Below are 18,178 nucleotides of genomic sequence, written 5' to 3' on the forward strand. Positions count from 1 at the left end.
ACTTATGCCGCTGAGCTAAATGTCCAGCCCCAAGCCTTCTTTCTTCAACAAATTTTTTTAATAAGGAAACGTTACTAGGAATTTAAATCTTTTAAAAAGCAGACCAGCAAATTTGTGTTGCTTATTACGAATTACAAACATTATCATTTATCTGAAGGGCAGTTAAGCAATATGTACCAGGAGTATACTCAGTTTTTTACTAAATAATCCCATTTTTAGGAATTCTCCATAAAAGCATAAATACACAAGCAGCTATATCCCACTGTATTTAGAACCAAAGCAATAAAAAAAAATCCATCTTAAATAAATGAATTACATAGTGTTTCTAGTATATTTTTGAATTCTCAATATAGCCACATTAAGCATACAAAATATTTTTTTAAATATGATCTTAAAGATTTTTTCTGGGTAATTTTATCCAGGCAGGTGTGGTAGCATATACTTGTAATACCAACACTCCGGGAAGGCTGAAGTGGGAGGAAGGCAAATCTAAGCCCGGTATAGGCACCTTAAGATCCTGTCTCAGAACTTAAAAAGGGTAGGGATATAGCTCTGTTCAAAGGCTCTGGCCTCAAACAAAAAGAAAAAAAAAAAATTTTTTTTTGCTCTATAATGCATCCAAATTTATACTCAACTTTGTAAACTTAAAAAAAAAAAAATAAGATGATTCTGTTGTTGAATCTGGCAAAGTTTTTCCTAATTAAAAATTGGTAGGTATGGGGAGTCCGGAAGAACATGGCGGATAGATAGCAATAGCTTCGGAGGCTCTGGTAAACCCCACTTGAAATCCGGGAATGGGGCCGGGCAGGAAGTCCTAGGCAAGGGAGGATATTCTTTGCCGACCCAGGAACGAACTAAATTAAGAGAAACCAACTGGAAATGTAATCCCGGTGGTACAGCAGGAACAGATAAAGTCTCAGCACAGAAGCTGGACCCCGCACCACTGGAAACAGCGATTTGAATTACCTGCAGCCACTGTTGCGTCCTGGCCCGCACAGCAGGGAGAGAGGCGCGAAAGCTTGGAGAGTGGGAAGCATTGGAAGGAGTTGGGAACAGGACTGGCCGGCTGCCCTGCATCAACCTGCGGTGAGTGAGCGAATCAGGACCCTTCCATAGAGAAGGATGCTTCAGAGGAGGACATACTCAGACGTGACAGACTTCCCGGAAAGAGATGCTGCAGTAACTTCAGTCACATATCCCCCTCTCAAGCGGGATTGGTGGAGTGCCTGGCCTGGGAGACGCCGCTAGCTGAGACGCAATAGGCTAGCCCAACTCAGGTCCCAGTGCCTGGAGGTGCACCCTAGTGGTGAAGCCTTCAGTAGGTTGACCTGGAGGGGCGGGCCCAGCATAGACTGCCCAGGTCCTTGTCTCCCTGGTGCGTTGCAGTGGGCGGGAACACCTAGCCTGCACAATTCAAACAGACTGTGGCTGACAGGGAAGGAAGCTGGGCCTCCTATACAAACTTAAATGTAAGGAACAAAGAATATGGGAAGAGGGAGCAACAAGAAAGGGTCCTCGGCCCCTAATCCTGAGAAACATACAATAGCAGACGCGGCACCAATAGACACAAAGTGCTATCTCCAGAGCCTCATAGAGGAGTTCAGGAATGAAGTTATTAATGACCTGAAACAAGACAAGCAGAATAGTTACAGAAATGCTAAGTACTGCCCAAGAAAAGACAGATGGTGGAATGGAAGAACAGAAAAAAAGGGAAGACTTGTTGGATGGAGAAAATAGAGAAAACATAGAATACATAAAGCAGGTTCAAAGAGATTACCAGGAAACTAAAAACTCTATCGAAGACTGGCATAACAGCTTGAAAGAAACTGAGGACAGATTATCTGAACTGGAGGGCAGATTTGTAATATGGGAGCACAAAATGAAAAACTTCTTAAAAATAACAAAAAACCAAACAGCAACAATACAAAAACTAGAAGATGATAAGAGGATCTATAACTTAAGAATTAACAGAAGAAGTGGGGACACAAACAAATGGACTACAAAAGCTATTCACAGAAAAAATCCAAGAGAATTTCCCTAATTTAGCAAAAGGTAAAGATACTCAGATATATGAGGCATACAGGACTCCAGCCACCTACAACCCAAACAGAGCTACACCCAGGCATGTAATAATCAAAATTCCAGAAATCCAATATAAGAACATAATATTAAAAGCCGTCAGAGACAAGAAACAGATCACTTACGAGGGAACACCCATCAGAATTACAGCAGATTTCTTGGCACAAACCATCAAATCACAAAGAGCGTGGGGAGAAATAATTCAAGCTTTGAAAAATAATAACCTCCAGCCAAGACTGATATATCCTGCACAACTGTCCCTAGAAATTGATGCAAAAACAAGGTGCTTCCAGGATAAAGAGGAACTAGGGGAATTTGCAACCACTAATTCAACTCTACAGAGAATACTGCAGGATATTCTAAAAAAGGAAAATACCAAGATTCCAGAAATAATGGCAGAGAGGCCACAATGAATGCAGCAGAAAACGAAATGAAGAAGACAAACTGTCAACAAACGACAGAGAAAGATCTCAACAGAAATGAGGCAGAGAAGATTGGATGGTATGAACAGTTATTTTGGAGAAAACAAGACATCATAATAGCTAGTGCTGATTTAATATCATCTTGTTTTGAAGTCCAATCAAGCTTGTATTCTTCTGTCTCCATCGGTCTTTCACTTTTTTTTTAATGACGCCCATTCCAGTTGAGTATTATTTTCTTGTAAAATCCTGTAATGTCTCCAATGCTTTGGTTCTATTCTTTACTGTTTAGTTCAATTTTATTATAACTGCCAATTCTTCTTAAAATAGCAAGAGGCAGTATGGTAACCATTGTTGATCAACTTATATTTTGTTTTTACATTATCTATTATGTCTATCCTTTTGATTTAACTGACTCTGTTCTGACATGTCGCATTTGGTTTTACTCTCTTCAAAAAAAGTAGTAAGAACTGTGGGAGTAATAAAACCCAAAATGTGTAATTGTCACTGTACAAAAGAAAAGAAAAGAAAGTGCTCTAAAGGTTATAACTGCATATAGGTTTAAGTGTACAAGATAGATAACCATTATTTTACCAAGTGTTTTTTGGATCATTAAACAAAACTGTTTGCACTCTGTTTGAAGGTCCACTTTATATGCTTCAATTCTGTAACTTGAACAACTATTTCTAAGATGAGAATATGTAATCTATTAACTAGTGATTTCTTACTGTTTATTTTTTAAATTTTGTATTACTTGTACCCTTTTTGTTTTTTTCCTTTTTCTCCTTAAATAAAAAAAAAAAAAAAACTGGTAGGTATGGAAGGAAGCTTGAATGAGATGTTGATTAGTCTATATAACAGTATTATATAAGCAAAACCCTAGTTACCAGTCATCAGATTACCCATTAATATCCCACTTATATCTAGTGTTCCATTTTTCCCTGTTTTGTTTTTTTAGACAGGTCTCACTATAGTTCAAGGCTGGCCTTGAACTCACTATGTAGCCAACAGTAACCTTGAACTCGTGGCGATCCTCCTGCCTCAGCCTCCTGAGTGCTAGGATTACAGGTCTGTGCCACCATGCCTGGCATAGTATATTTTTGGAACACCACATAACAATGGAACATACTAAAATTTTTCTTTTCAAATTCTTGGTTTTTTCTAGGTAACAAACTCGACTTTCATGCAAAACTTCAAAAACCTGCACCCTTCAACATAATGGGTCAAAAGCTTTTTGCCTCTGGTGTAGTTGAAAGAGGGAAGGCTGAGTAAGCAACATTTTCTGTTGCTACAAGTTTTATTGTTTTTCTTGATGAAAACTTCAAGTACACTCAACAGTATTAAGAACAGTAGAACACACCTATATACCTCATCATCTACTTTCCACTATTTCTACTACCTGAAAGGAGATAAAATATTTAAACATTAACACTGAACACAGTATAAAGATAATCGTGAATGTGCAAAGTCTTATTTAACACAAAAGCATATTTAGGCCAGGTATCTGATTAACAAAACAAACGAACTGACTCCAGCACTAGGATTCTGCAGGCCAGGGAAGCTTAAAGCTTCCTTTATATAAAAAACCTAAGTCCTATTGCACTTTTTGGGAATGGTGGGCTGCAGTTGCTGAGTAGGAAGAAAATAACCACTGTCCAACGGATAATCTCTCCCTCTAGCTTTCTGCTTGCTTCCAGGGCCAGAGCTTGTCAGCATGTCTGTGGTACCAGCCAATGGCTGGCCGTGGAAAGTCAACCTGTTTGGTAACAAATACATCGAGCAGAATCACCTCTCATCCTGGATGGGTCTATCAACCTATACATACCCTCCTATCAACAACCCTTTTGGTACAAAAGAGCCCCTCTATGGAATGAATAGGGATGAATTTGATAAAACTGGAATGAGGATTGTAGAAGGGGCTCTGATTGTACATGAGCACTGGTTTCCCCATGTGTTACTACTACAGCTGGGAAAAGCTTTCCTCAAATTATCTGGTGGAGAACTTAACCCAAAAGATGAAGTTAAAATGCTTAACAAAACAGATACTGGGTTGCCAGGATGGAATCCTTCAAACCAGGGTCATCAATGACAGCACTGGTAACTAGTGGAGGCCAAATTTTGAGTAACCACATATTACTGCACATATTACAAAGCATAAGAAGGAACATAGAAAGTTGTTTCTGGCTCAGCTTCAAGAGAAAGCCTTGTTTGCAGTCCTTAAAAATTACGAGCTGGTAGCTGTGCAATACTTTGAATTGTTTGACAGTGCACCAGAATATGGAGCCATCATTTCCAGTCTTCCTCAGCTACTAAGGAGATGCAATTCATATACAACTGAATTCCTGTGTAGAAGAGACTTGTAAAAGAAGCCATCTCTGTAAGCACAGCTGTAAGCAGTGTAGAAGAATAAACATGGTAGAATATTCTTTTGGTTATCTTTTTCCAATTTCTAAATGTCTTCTACCTATCGTTTGAATAATAAATTTCATATGAGTAGATAGTGAAGCAAACAAATGTGATATTTACTTTTGGTTCTATTCATATTTTTTTGTACAACATAAAATACATGAATTTTATTTCTATTTTTTAATTTGTTAAACTTTGATAAATCTTAAAAAAAAAAAACTAATGGGGCTGGGGATTTAGCTCAGCGGCATAAGCACCTGCCTTGTAAGCAAGCAGTCATGAGTTCGATCCCTAGTACCGATAAAAACGAAAAAGACAAAAAAAAAAAAAAAAAAAACAACTAATAAACATTCCTGTTGTTAATCCAGGGCTGCAAATATGACAGGAATATCCTCAAACCTGCTGCATTTTGTAGACTATTTCAAATATTCTTTGTATTGGAAAACATGGCAGAATCTAAGGAATCTCACATTTAAGTAATGTGCAATCAGAATGAAGATAATGCACTGTCCAAAAATAATTTTTATCTACTTATTCTACACATTTCTCAAATGAATATATAGCATCATGTGGTCCAAAATCCCTGGCAATCTAATTAAGGGATTAAGAGATATTATCTCACCTTATCATATGGTATGAAAAGAACTAAAGCATATTTGTACCAACTCCGTGGAAATAAGCTTTAGTTGTGAATTCCAATAGTCATGCACTTCATAACAATGGTTCCACCAACAACCAACTTCATGACCCCATAAAATAATGGAGCTGAAAAATTCCTATTATCTAGTGAAGTAGTAGGTAGCATGACACAATAATGCTGGTATAAACCACCCTAGTATGCTACCAGGTATATGTAACACACTTTTGTACAGTACATACTTTATTACTGAAGTGTTCCACTACAAGTTTACTGTAAAAGAGAATGCTATGTTTCCCTGGCAGCAATCTCACACACTCCATATCTTGATTGTATCAAGATGTTCAGTGACTGATCTATAACATATAGGTTTATTTAAGTACACTGGTGATGTTTGCATGGTAATGAAATCACCCCAATGATACACTGCTTAAAGCATGTTCCCATCCCTAAGCAGGGTTTTTTGTTTGTTTGTTTTTTGAGGTAAGGTCTCATTATGTATCCCAGATTAGCCTGCAACTCCCAATCTTTCTGCTTTGGCCTCCAGAGTGCTAGGCTTATAGGCGTGTGCCACCATGCCTAGAACATAATCAATTCTAGTCACCATCCTTAAGCATTATTACTAAACAATTACCATCCTGATTAAGTGTACTTTCCAGGTTGTAGTAGAGGACTCAGAGTGATAACTTAGCACATCTTAGTATATTAATAAAAATTGTCTGGCCACCACTCTGACAGTATTACTTTCCAGGTTTAAAAAACTTCTTCACAAGATCCTTCTTGATTCATATTCAAACTTCTAAATGTGCTACCTCTAGACTTCATTTTAGTGCTTTGTCCAGCAATTTCCATTTTCAATGACAAAAAGGAACTGGCATCAGCAACTGTCAACTTCATTATGGGTCTGAAAAATCCAATAAAATAAGGGACATGAAAAGATCCTTGAATCTGTAAGTCTAATTTAGAATGCTATAATCGTTGAAAGTAAAACAAATGAATCATTATATTTTCATCATCTAACCCAGACAAATTAACCAAATTCAACTCTTGTAAAAACGATTTATTAACTTAAAATAGAACTGCAAATACAGGCAAAAGCAACTTTCCGTTCACGTTTGAGTATGTTCAATATACAAGTATGTAAAAAAAATTTCTGAATCTTCATGTTGCTTTATGTGTATATATATATATATATATATATATATTTTTTTTTTAACCTTTTAAAAAGTTTTTGGCACTACAAGGTTCTGTAAAGAATAGAAGTGACAAATTTAAAACACATGAAATTCTTTCCTAATTCTTAAGAACAATATATATAAAGTCTGAAGCAACCAAAGTATGAATACAGCTAATAGAAAATAAAGAATGTAATTTTTAAATTCTCTCTTTATACAATTCATCAAGGTTAAACAAAACATAAAATTCCCTTAAAAATAGGGTAATAAAATAGATGAAATTTGTATCACTCGATTTAGTGATACTAGTAAAAACTATACTTCATATTTATATACAAATAATACAGTGTTTAAAAACAGTCTTAGAATTTAAATAAGCTATCTAAACGTGTTAAAATTTTAAATCAAGACCTGATTTGTTTTGTTTTCCATTAAATGTCACTTTTTCTGCTGAATGTAACTGACATTGAGGTACGGATACCCTTGAGACAGCAGGAGTGGCTGGTTGCTGTGGATCGGTAGACCAGCTGAAAGAAAATGGACTCTCATTACTCCGACACGTTTCCTCTTGGTGGGTGGGGACAACGCTCTCTACACCGACGGGTGGCACATCTGTCTGTTGGATATAACACAGACAGGAAACTGAGAGGCTTGTGCCTATTTATCTGACAGCACTTTAGAATTAACTTGTAACTAGTTCCCTTATTTTCTATTTATATAACAAGTGAGATAAAGCATGTCAAAACTTTTGGAAAGGAAAGAAATGAAAAATGTGAATAGTGAAAAAAGGAGAGGAGAAGATGAAGGGAAAAAACCTTCCGTGAAAGAATTTCTTTTTGTTGTTTTCATTTTTTGAGACAGGGTCTTGCTGTGCAGTTCAAGCTGGGCTAGAACTCACTGTGTAGCCCAGGCTAGCTTCAAACTCACAACAATCCTCCTGCCTCAAGCCTCCCAAGTGCTAGGATTACAGGCATGTACCACAACGCCCAGCTACATGGAAGTGCACACTTTCCTAACCTAAAAGTACTTGCACAAGTGCTAGTAACATCTAGAAGCCCTAGACCTTTGCTCAAGGAAACAACCACAGTCATTCTGTAACACAGAGGTACTCAGAAGTACATAGATAGTTTAAGAAGGCTTGAATGTATCAAGCCTGAAGCTTATATCCGGGTTCTCCCCTTAAAGTAATCATTTCATTCAGTCAGTATTTCCCTAGAGATTGAAGGGGAGGCGGGGGGACAGACAAGTTGTATCATTACAGGTAGAAATTCTCTATGATAAATGTGATCATTATGTATATCTAAAATGTAACAATAAAATCTATGTACAAGAAAATTCCCAAGTGCCTTTAGTATCTTACACTCCTAGATGATCTATTGTGACTGTGCTAAATTCCTAGGTTAAACAAACTGAAGCCCACTCTAACGTCACCTTTGGAAGAGATAGTCTTAAGGCAAGTAAGTTTAGAAAAAACGTTCCTAGTTCCTTGAAATTTATAGTCTGTGGTATTCATTAGCCAGGTCAAAGCCATTACTGGTACCATAACACCAGCAGAATACAATACTGCTAACTTCATTAATTCCATTTCTACTAAACAAATCTGACCATACTTCTATCTGACCGAGAAAATTCTATCATAACCTTTTTACTTACTAAACTGAGTCTAAACTCCTTCATAGTATGACCTCAGCCTACCATTTCTAGCTTTCTAATTTATAATCTTTCCCATATATGTCCATCTTCTAGTCATTATTTTTTCTTTTTCATCACACAAGCATAAAACTCAATGACTTTTCACACACAGAATACTCTTCCTTCCTTCTAGTTTCTACTGCAAAAAGAAATTCTTACATCAATTTCAAGATCTAGTTCAAATGTCAAAATCTTATGTGAGCTAATCTCTCAGTCCAATTCTGCTTATTCTCTTAGGGCAATGTTAACTCCACTAAACTCATTCTTATGTACTTTACATATTTTGTTTTGTTTTTCTTTTGTTTTGAGACAAGGTACTGCTATGCAGTTCAGGTGGCCTTGGTTTTCTTTCTGCCTCAGCCTCCAAAGTGCTGACATTACAGGTATGTGCCGCCACGCCTGGCTATAGTTGCTTTCTTAATAAAATGTGCATTAAGTATGAAGATTTTGTTTCACTCTTGATCAACAAGCATCTAATGTGCTCTCAATAAATGTTTACCTGAATTCATGAATTTTCATTCTCAGAATCTGACCTTCACTGAGGCTCCCTATTCCCAAATAAAACTCATCCAATTTGTTAAATAATTTGTAAGCAATAAGTACCTTGAGTATAAAAAGGTTTGTTGGGCTGAAATCGCGTGTTTCCCTGATGCATGAAGTTTTGATGCAAACCATAAGGCCACGAAGCTGGGACAAGGGGAAAATGGGGGCGTGGTGCATGTTCCCAAGGAATTGGAGGATTGAGTCCTCGAAAGCCTGGCTCTGCATTTCAAGAAGAAAAAAAAAACACATTTTAATATTAGTCTGTTCATTCAAATATTTTTTCATTCCACAAAAATATACTAGTTACATACCGCTGGCTAGGAATTATGCTAAATCCAGATAACAAAAAACTGGTTTTAAAGAATCAAGTATTGTACCACAAACACACATAATTAAACACTGTTACTTGCTTAAATTATTCAAAGAAGAGGCAGGCTGGGGATATAGCTCAAAAGTGCAGCACCTGCCTGGCAAGGTGCAAGGTTCTGACTTCTATTTCTGGTACCCCCCTCCCAAAAAAAAAGAAAAAAGAAAAAGACATGTATACTATATTAGATAGGGAAAATGTGTTCTGAAGAGAGAGCTAACCCACGCTGTGAAGGTTAGAGAAGGTTTTCTGAAGTTAATTGTCTAAGCATTGTTTTAAACAACAAGTTACGGGCTGGGGATTTAGCTCAGCGGCATAAGCGCCTGCCTAGCAAGTGTGAGGTTGTGAGTTCCATCCCTGATACCAAAAAAAAAAAGGAGAGAGAGAGAAAAGTAAAGAACAAGTTACACAAAATGGGCTATACAGAAGGCATTGCAGACAGAAGGAACAGCACGTACAAAAGCCTAAGTGCTTGTTCAGCAAGTATGAGAGATACAAAACAGAAATATAGAAAAAAATGTAGAGTGGGCAGCTGAAATAATGGAGATGACATTCCAAACAATCAGGGGTAATATAAAGCAGTAAAAGAAAAGGCCAGATAGGTAAGTGGATATACTGGCAGACCCATATGCTACAGAATTTATATGTTATTCTTAAAACAATGCTAAGGGCCTGAAAGGAGATGGTCAAGCTCTTCAGCTTAGAATAATCAAACTTGGGGCCAAACAGATCCAAGTTCAAATCACAGTTTTGAAAAATTAGGAAGTTCCATTTTGAACTTCAGGTTATCAGGATTAAATAAAGCAAAGTGGCTTGTACAAATTCTGGCATACAGGTAAGAAATCAAATACCACCCTCACCTTCTCCCTTCTCTCCTTCTCCCTCTTCTCGCCTACCTTCCTTTCTTTTCCTCTCTCTAGCCTCGTTCTCTCCCTAAGATGTATATATACATGATGCATGTAACATTCTTTTCAAAGCAAACTACCTACTGAATTTTTCAGATCATTTCTGGTGGCTTTTCTTATTCAAGGTCACAACATACTAATAACGGAAAGATTCTGCTGTTACTAATCTTTCTTTTCTAGAAGAAACTCAAATGAGGAAATATGCAATGATAAAGAGTAGGAAGGAAAAAAACTTGTAAAATCTTGTTGGCTACATTCTCATAAGCTCAGTCTTCTCAGGGGTAACCAGGAAGATAAAGTACCTATTCACTGTAATTCATAAAGTCAGGGTTGAAACAGAGTTTACAAAATAAATGAGCTGGGAGTATAGATTTAAATTATGATTAATTGAGAAATAATGTTTTAACATATATGAGTATTTTGCAATTTTCATAACCAATTTTCATAATACAAGTAATATAATCTCATTTGAAATTCTAATGAAAATGGAGGTAGGGCTGGAGATTTAGCTCAGCGGCATAAGCGCCTGCCTTGCAAACAGGCAGTCGTGAGTTGGATCCCCAGTACCGATAAAAAGGAAAAAGACAAAAAAAAAAAAAAAAAAAAAAAGAAAATGAGGAAATTTACTACAATTTTGTTATCGAAAATTAAACCTAAAACAAAATAAAGCCATAATTGTTGTTTTAATATATTCTCACCTAGTTTCTTTTTAAATTATTGCTAAACTAGGGATTAGCCTAGGACCTTTGCACTGAGCTGCATTCTTAGCTCTTTATTTTGGGGCAGGATCTCTGTAGTCAGTAAACTGACAAGGTTGGGCTCACAACTGTGATCCCTTTGCACCAATCTCCCAGAGTGCTGGGATTGCAGGCATGTGCCACCATGCCTGACCAGTTGTTTCATTTTTAAGAGAGCATTTTTAGTTTCAGCTCTAATATTAATTCTGAGTTATAAACAAGAATAGTGCAGTCTGAGTCTTATACAAGAATAGTGTTATGTTTCATATACTATTAATACGATCAGGGATATAGCTCAGCAGTGTAAGTACTTATTTGACAAGGGCAAGGTCCTGAGTTCAATTCTCTCTACCAAAAAAAAAAAAAAACCAATTCTTTACTAATAATACACACCATGAAAAATGTACCTACCATATACTGGGCATTAAACTCAACAATGATAGGTAAAACACAATTCTTAGCCTCTGTAAAGTTCAGTCCAATGCGCTATGCAGAAAAGTAAACAATTTCAACCTTGGTAACAAAAGTGCTATAATACAGATTTAAAGCAAACAAGGAGACAATGTATACTCAATACAATTGAAGAATAGGATCAGTAAGAATTATAGACTTCTTGAAGAAAGTCATCTAACTTAAGCAGGTGTATCAGTCAAGTTTTGAAGCAAGAAAGAAAAAGTGTGAGACATCTAAAGTAATGGAGATGATGTTTCAGACAGGTGGAACTACTCAGATAAACAATCTTGGTTAAGACACAGTAAGGTACATTTTGGGGATATTTTAATTCCTTATCACTGAAACATAGATCAACTAATGGCAGGTAGGAGGCAAGGGTGAAATATTAAAAACTTAGCTAATATATATAGGGTAAAAACATTAGGCTTTCATATATATATTTACATTGATATATAAGTCAGTGACTATTACGGAAATTTTCAAAAAATTATCCTAGAATTCCTTGTAAACTGTTAAAGGGAGAAAAACTTTTACCTCTCATTTCCTATATGAATTATATTTTAGGGTAAGTAAGAGGTTAATAAGGAAAATGTTTTTAATAGATAAATCATAAAGAACAAATACAAAATCATAATTTTATAACTCCTAGTGAAATAATGAGTGGCAACTAAGAACAGTAAGAAAAATTAATGAGCTTTATAATGAATAGAAGTTGATATCCCCTAACTCTCAGATCTTTGGGGTGGGGGGTCTTTTTTTGAAGCCGAGTTTTAATATATGGTTCAGGCTGGCTTTGAACTCATTTTGCAGCTTCTGCCTCAGCCTCCTGTGTGCTGGAATTATAAGTATGCATGACCATACCCAGCTTCACAGATATATTTTGAATCATTAAAATAGGAACAACTAGATACTTTCTTCTAAAGTGAAGGATCAGAAAATACACAAGATTACCAAGAGGTACTCTTGCCCACAAAAAAGAATCTACTGGAGCTAATGAAGTCTCTGAGTTAAATTATGCCAAAAAGAATATTGGCCAATTCCAGAATGTGAGAAATTCTCCAGTTTCTTGAATAAATGCTTCTCATGGGGAAAACAGGAGACTGTTATAAACGGAAGGACATTTTTGAGACATAGAAACTATGTACATAGTACTTGGGAGGCTGAGGCAAGAGGATTGCTGCAAGTTCAAGGTCAGCCCTGCTAGTTAGTGAGTTCAAGGCCAGCCTGGACTACATAGCAACACATTATCTTAAAAAACAAACAAATAAACAAACAAATGGCATGAGGCTTTATCTGAGTCCTAATTCAAAAAATAAAAATGAGGTATTTTTTCTCAGACAAATGGCAAAATGAAAAAGAAGTGGGTATCAGATGATTCTGGGCATAAATCTTATGATTTTTAAGAGACAAACTAAAGCTTTTTTTTTGTTTTAAATAGTACTACAATGTCACACAAAAAATAAGGTTTTATCATACTTTATTCTCCTTTTGTGTATGTTTCAAGATTTCCATAAAAAATTCTTTTTATTTATTTGTTTGTTTGTCTTTTTGAGACAGTCTCGCTGTGCAGTTCAGGCTGGCCTTCGGCTCACTTTGTAGCCTAGGCTGAACTCTCAAGGATCCTCCTGCCTCAGCCTCCCAATTGCTAGAATTACAGGCATGAGCCACCACGCCCAGATCAAGATTTCCATAAAAATTCTTAAAAAGAAGACTTTCATCACTAAAAATCTGAATATAAAACTAGCCAAAATGGATAGTGTCAGTAGTTGTAATTAAACAGTAGTTGTAATCAAAGTATTAGTACTTATGTCTAGTAACTGAAATTATAGATTACTTCCTATTTTTCTAATGTTCTACAATGAAGACATTGAATATCAGAAAAAATTAAATGCTATTCATGGTTATTAATACTTTTGCTTATTGAAGAACTGTTCCTTATTCAAGAGCTTTTAAGAGCACAAGTTTTTAAGAAAAAATGTTTATTTCTTGGATTTACCATGACTATGACAACCTTTCAACTCATCGAGTATAAAATGAATGTTGATAATACCTACGCCAAGCAAGTGGCGATGAAATTTAAACAATAAAATTATAGCTACTATTAATATAAAATTAATGTGCATTTTCTTCATTCAACATTCATAATATCCATGTGTTAGATGCTATTAATCTCTTTTTTACATGAAACCAACACACAGTGATTAAGTAATTTCCCAAGACCTCAAAATAAATGGCAAGCCAAGATTTAAATAAATCTAGGCATCTGATCTCAGATCCCATACTACTTACTTTTATGTAATCCTATACTGTATGTTAATATATATTACTGGTCTTACTTTTTTTCACATTATTTCCCCAGGTTAAGCCTATAATGTCAATCACCCAACCTTTCTACAAACAGATACAGAAGAAGAAAAGGAAACATTACCCGAATTCCCAACGGCACCGTTGTTCAACAAGGAATTTGGAGCCACAGTTCGAGGCCAGTGCCCATCATGAGAGGAGTTAGGGATTGCCATGGGTCTAGCAGCAGGCTGTGCAAAAATGATGCTGGGGTCATTGAGGCCAATACTGCTGGGGGCACTGCCTGGTGCAGAATGGATTACAGGGCCATGAATGGGCCAAGATGGGGCAGGGATCTGGAGAGGGTGCATTGGCAACAATCCCATATTGTGCATGGGAGAATACTGAGCTGGTGGTGACTGAGGAAAGTTATACATGGGCATCTGGACCTGATGGGAGGCCTGGGCTCCCTGCTGAGGTGGGCCAAGCTTAGGCTGGGATCCTGACTGGGATGGAGGCTGGGTAACAGCAGCTGATTGGGAAGAGTTCTGTGGAAATGGTTGGGGCTGAGGCTGAGGAGAGTAAGATGGTGAATCAGACTGCAGAGGGGGAAAAAAAAAAAAAGAAGAAGACATTTTAAAATGAACTTACAAACACCTTAATAAAGATTATCAAAATACAAAATTATGAAGCTATTTCATTAAAATATCATACACAGAACTATAGAATATGTATAATAATAAATAATAAAAGAACTTCATTTACATAAAGGTAATTTTTTTTCAAACCCTTTCTCATAGGGTAGTGCCTTACAAACTTTTAAATCATCCAAAGACAAGAGAGTCTAGGCAAACATTCCCATCATGTACAATATGTTCTCTCATTGTGAACCAGTCACTTACATATAAATGACTCTGTTACTTTCCTTCCATTCATCATGAGTTACTGACCTTTATGTACTGGGCAACACTTTAGGTAGTGAGAAGACTAACACATACCCCTTTATAGACTTTAAAGTTTATTAGAGAAAAGCAGGAAAAAAAATCAGACTACATAAACAATCATAACAAAGTTTAATTACTACTATGACAAAGAATGGGTAATGCATGACATATAACAAAATCCCAAAGCAGGAATATCTAAATACCCACCTTGGTAAGAATAGGGAAGAAAGTAAGTGGAGCTCGAAGAAGATGTGCTGGACAAAGTGATCTTTTAAGAGTAGACTCAAAAGTAAACAAAAATTAATCTGGTAAAAGATGGCACAGATACAGGAAAGTGAAAAGTATTTGCTGGTAGAGGGATTAACATGATTTGAAGATGTACAGGCATGAAAATACAGCTCCCTAAAGTAAGGAGGGGAATGACAAATCTGAGGTTCAAGAACTAAACAAGGAGGCCAGGGATTTGGCTCAGCAGCATAAATGCCGGCCTTGCAAGTGCGCAGTCGTGAGTTCAATTCCCAGTACCAGAAAAAAAAAAAAAAAACTAAACAAGGGCAAGATAATGAAGGTACTTATAACTTGTAATTCATACTATATACAAAGGGTAGGAGAAAACCACAGAATGATTGTAGTCAAGACAAGAATATGATCAATCTACATTTTACAAAAATTATTTACATTTAATAACAATGAAATAGAGGTACCTTGAGACCACAATTTTAGTGAAATAATCAGATACACAAGTATAAGTATCACATGGTTTTCTCTTACATAAGAAACCTAGAATAAAAATATAGGCAAAATAAAAGATAATACAAAGCATGGAGATAGATTATTTGCAATGAAAAAGGGAATCAAGAGGAGGAAGAATAGGGGCTGGGGATTTAACTCAGTGGCATAAGCACCAGCCTTGCAAGCAGGCAGTCATGAGTTCGATCCCTGGTACCAATAAAAAAAAAAAGCAAGAGGAGGAGGAATGGGAGAAGGGAGGGGGGTAAGGAATGAAAAAAAGGATTGAGATGTGTTATGTGCATGGTCCAACTCCACACAAGGAATGTAAACATGTATGGCAAACATGTACACAAAAGAAAAAAGAAGAGGTTTACAATATGGCTGAGGGGGAAAGGAGGGAACAGGAAGACGATGAAAAAAATAGGACATGTTAAATTTATGTAAACTATATATGTGTACTGATAAACCAAATTAAAATTTAAAAATAAAGATAAAAAAATTAAGAAGAAAAAATATCCAGACTGATGAGAGGGCTACTATCTATAATGTAGCAGTCTTGAGATGATGATAGCCTATACTATAGAAAACAATAAAGGGAAGCAAATGGCTGTTATTTGTAAAAGGCAGAATTTAACAACAATTTAATGACTGGATGTGGACATGGAAAGGGGAAGTTTTTAAAATTACATAGATAGATAATGAGATAAACAGTAGGATGAAGCAAATCTGGGGGATGGAGAACAACATAAACTAGACTCCACACATGCTGGTGTTAAGGTACTTGCTATACATCAGAAGAGGGATGTCTGTATTACCAACTCTTATGTAAGAAAAAAGTGAGTGCAAGAAGCAGAGAATAAAAATCAGGGGGCAACATTAAAAAAAAAGTCAGAGGAGCCGAGACTACAGCTCATGGCACAGCACTTGCCCATCAAGCACAAGGTACTGAACTTGATTCCTGGTTCAAAAAAAAAAAAAAAAAAAAAAGATCCTATGTTTTGGAAACAAAGGAGTCCAAGAACTGAACTTCTGAATTCAAGGGTCTACTGAATATAGACAAAAAAACTTAAATCTCATAGTTTCTTTGCTTGTACAATGTAAATAATAAAGAGAAGTTACCTCATATGTTTTTGTAAAAATTAAACCATGTATGTGGAAAATATAAATACCAAACTAGGGTTAATTTTTTTTTTTTTTTTTTTTTTAGGAGAAGGAGGACTTCATGTTGCCCAGGCTAGTCTTGAACTCTTGGGCTCAAGTAATCTACGACAGCCTTCAGAAAGCTGAGATTACAGGCATATGTCAATGAGTCTAGAAGTAGACACAACTTTGTAGCAGGGGAAAAATGGTAGGAAGATTTTAAAACAGGAATGGAATACTAGCCAGATGTGCTGGTGCATGCCTATAATCACAGCACTTGAAAAGTCAAGGCAAGAAGATCAGTCTGCGTTCAGGGTGAGCCTAAACTACACAGGGAGATCCCATCTCAAAACAAAACAAAACAAAGCAAAACAAAACCAATAAAGCAAAAAAATGACAGGAACAGCATCTGAGATGGCTGGCACAGGGATTTTCAATTGTGGGCATTTGTTAGTAAAGCAAAAATGATGATGTTCAAAATTGTTAAAAGCATGGTGGTGACACATGGAGATTTATTATGAGTTTCTTTTGAGGGGGCATTATTTTTGTTTTTGGGTCTCACTATGCAGTTTAGGCTTGCTTTGAACTCACTCTATAGCCCAGGCTGGGCTCAAACTTTCAGCAATCCTCCTGCCTCACCCTCCCAAATGCTGGAATTACAGGCATGTATCACAATACTCAGCTTATTGTGCTTCATACTTATATTTTTAAAATATTTTATAGCACAAAGAAAGAATTCATATATAACACACAGCACTCAACAAATAAGTGAACTATATTAAATACCATTATTGTTATTATTTAATACTTATGAAAATATCAACATCATAATTATATAATAGGTATTCAACTATTTTTTCCACCACACCTTTTCAAATATACTATGAGTTTCTTCTGAAACAAAAATCTATCAGTTCTAGCGTGTATAATAGTTAACAGTTTTTTCCTCCCTAATTCTGGGAATTGAATCCAGGGCTTTATGCATGCTAAGCAAGCACTTTACACACCCAGCCCCTACTTAATAGTTTGGAATCTAGAAGGTATGAATTTGAATCTTGCAATTTCTCTTACTTTCAGTTTTTCAAATTACAAAATTTGAATACCTACCACTTCATGTAGACTCAAGGGATTAAATCGATCAGTGTAAAGCACTAAAACACAATGCTGAGTTTGAGGGTAAGAATACAAGGGAAATGTAATTTTTTAAACTTTTTATTTTTTAAGAATTCAGTATAGAATGATAAATACACGGTGAATATAGATTGAGAAAAAGATCGAAAGCAACTCAACAAAGTTAATGCAAACTTTGTGAGTCTGAATTTTAACTCAATACTCCAGTGTTCTATAGGTATGTATCAGTCAGTATCCTTCTAATGACAAAGACACAAAAGTTTCATGCAGAAAAATGCCACACGTGTACCACAGTACCCTCACAACACTAAACTCAATTTTTTAAACATAATGACTGTGTATATGAGCAAGTAAAAATAGAGGAAAACTCTTAATATTTTAATAAATTACAAACGCTTACTCAAGACCATATGCTTGAATTTTAAAGAAATAAGTCAATGGATGAACAGTCCTGCATTCAATCTAGATCAACTTTTAATAAAACCAATGCATTATAAAGTATAAATATATTTTTAACATTCTACATAAAAACATG

At 36.0% G+C, this 18,178-nt stretch overlaps 1 protein-coding gene and 1 pseudogene across 8 annotated transcripts in view; one reads left to right on the plus strand and one right to left on the minus strand.

Annotated features, from left to right (window-relative positions):
* Nucleotides 1–4,047: 4,047 nt before the first annotated feature.
* LOC111754888 (cleavage and polyadenylation specificity factor subunit 5-like) lies at nt 4,048–4,861 on the plus strand (annotated as a pseudogene).
* Nucleotides 4,862–6,586: 1,725 nt separating this feature from the next.
* Nucleotides 6,587–18,178, minus strand: part of Tut4 (terminal uridylyl transferase 4) — a 136,874-nt gene continuing 125,282 nt past the window's right edge. For 5 of the 8 annotated variants that reach the window (XM_063235172.1, XM_063235170.1, XM_063235171.1 and 2 more), the window contains exons 28-30: nt 13,842–14,295; nt 9,012–9,170; nt 6,587–7,243 (exon numbers count right to left, since the gene is read on the minus strand). In XM_063235172.1, the coding sequence (XP_063091242.1) occupies nt 7,155–7,243; nt 9,012–9,170; nt 13,842–14,295 (702 nt within the window). In that variant the 3' untranslated portion in view covers nt 6,587–7,154. Of the gene's footprint in view, nt 7,333–9,011; nt 9,171–13,841; nt 14,296–18,178 lie in introns of all 8 variants that reach the window. The other 3 variants (XM_063235176.1, XM_063235175.1, XM_063235173.1) reach the window with 1 other exon arrangement.

Source organism: Cavia porcellus, unplaced genomic scaffold (genome assembly GCF_034190915.1).
Source record: "Cavia porcellus strain 051 isolate PalLab524CR breed Dunkin Hartley unplaced genomic scaffold, mCavPor4.1 scaffold_25, whole genome shotgun sequence".
Classification (NCBI taxonomy): Eukaryota; Metazoa; Chordata; class Mammalia; order Rodentia; family Caviidae; genus Cavia; species Cavia porcellus.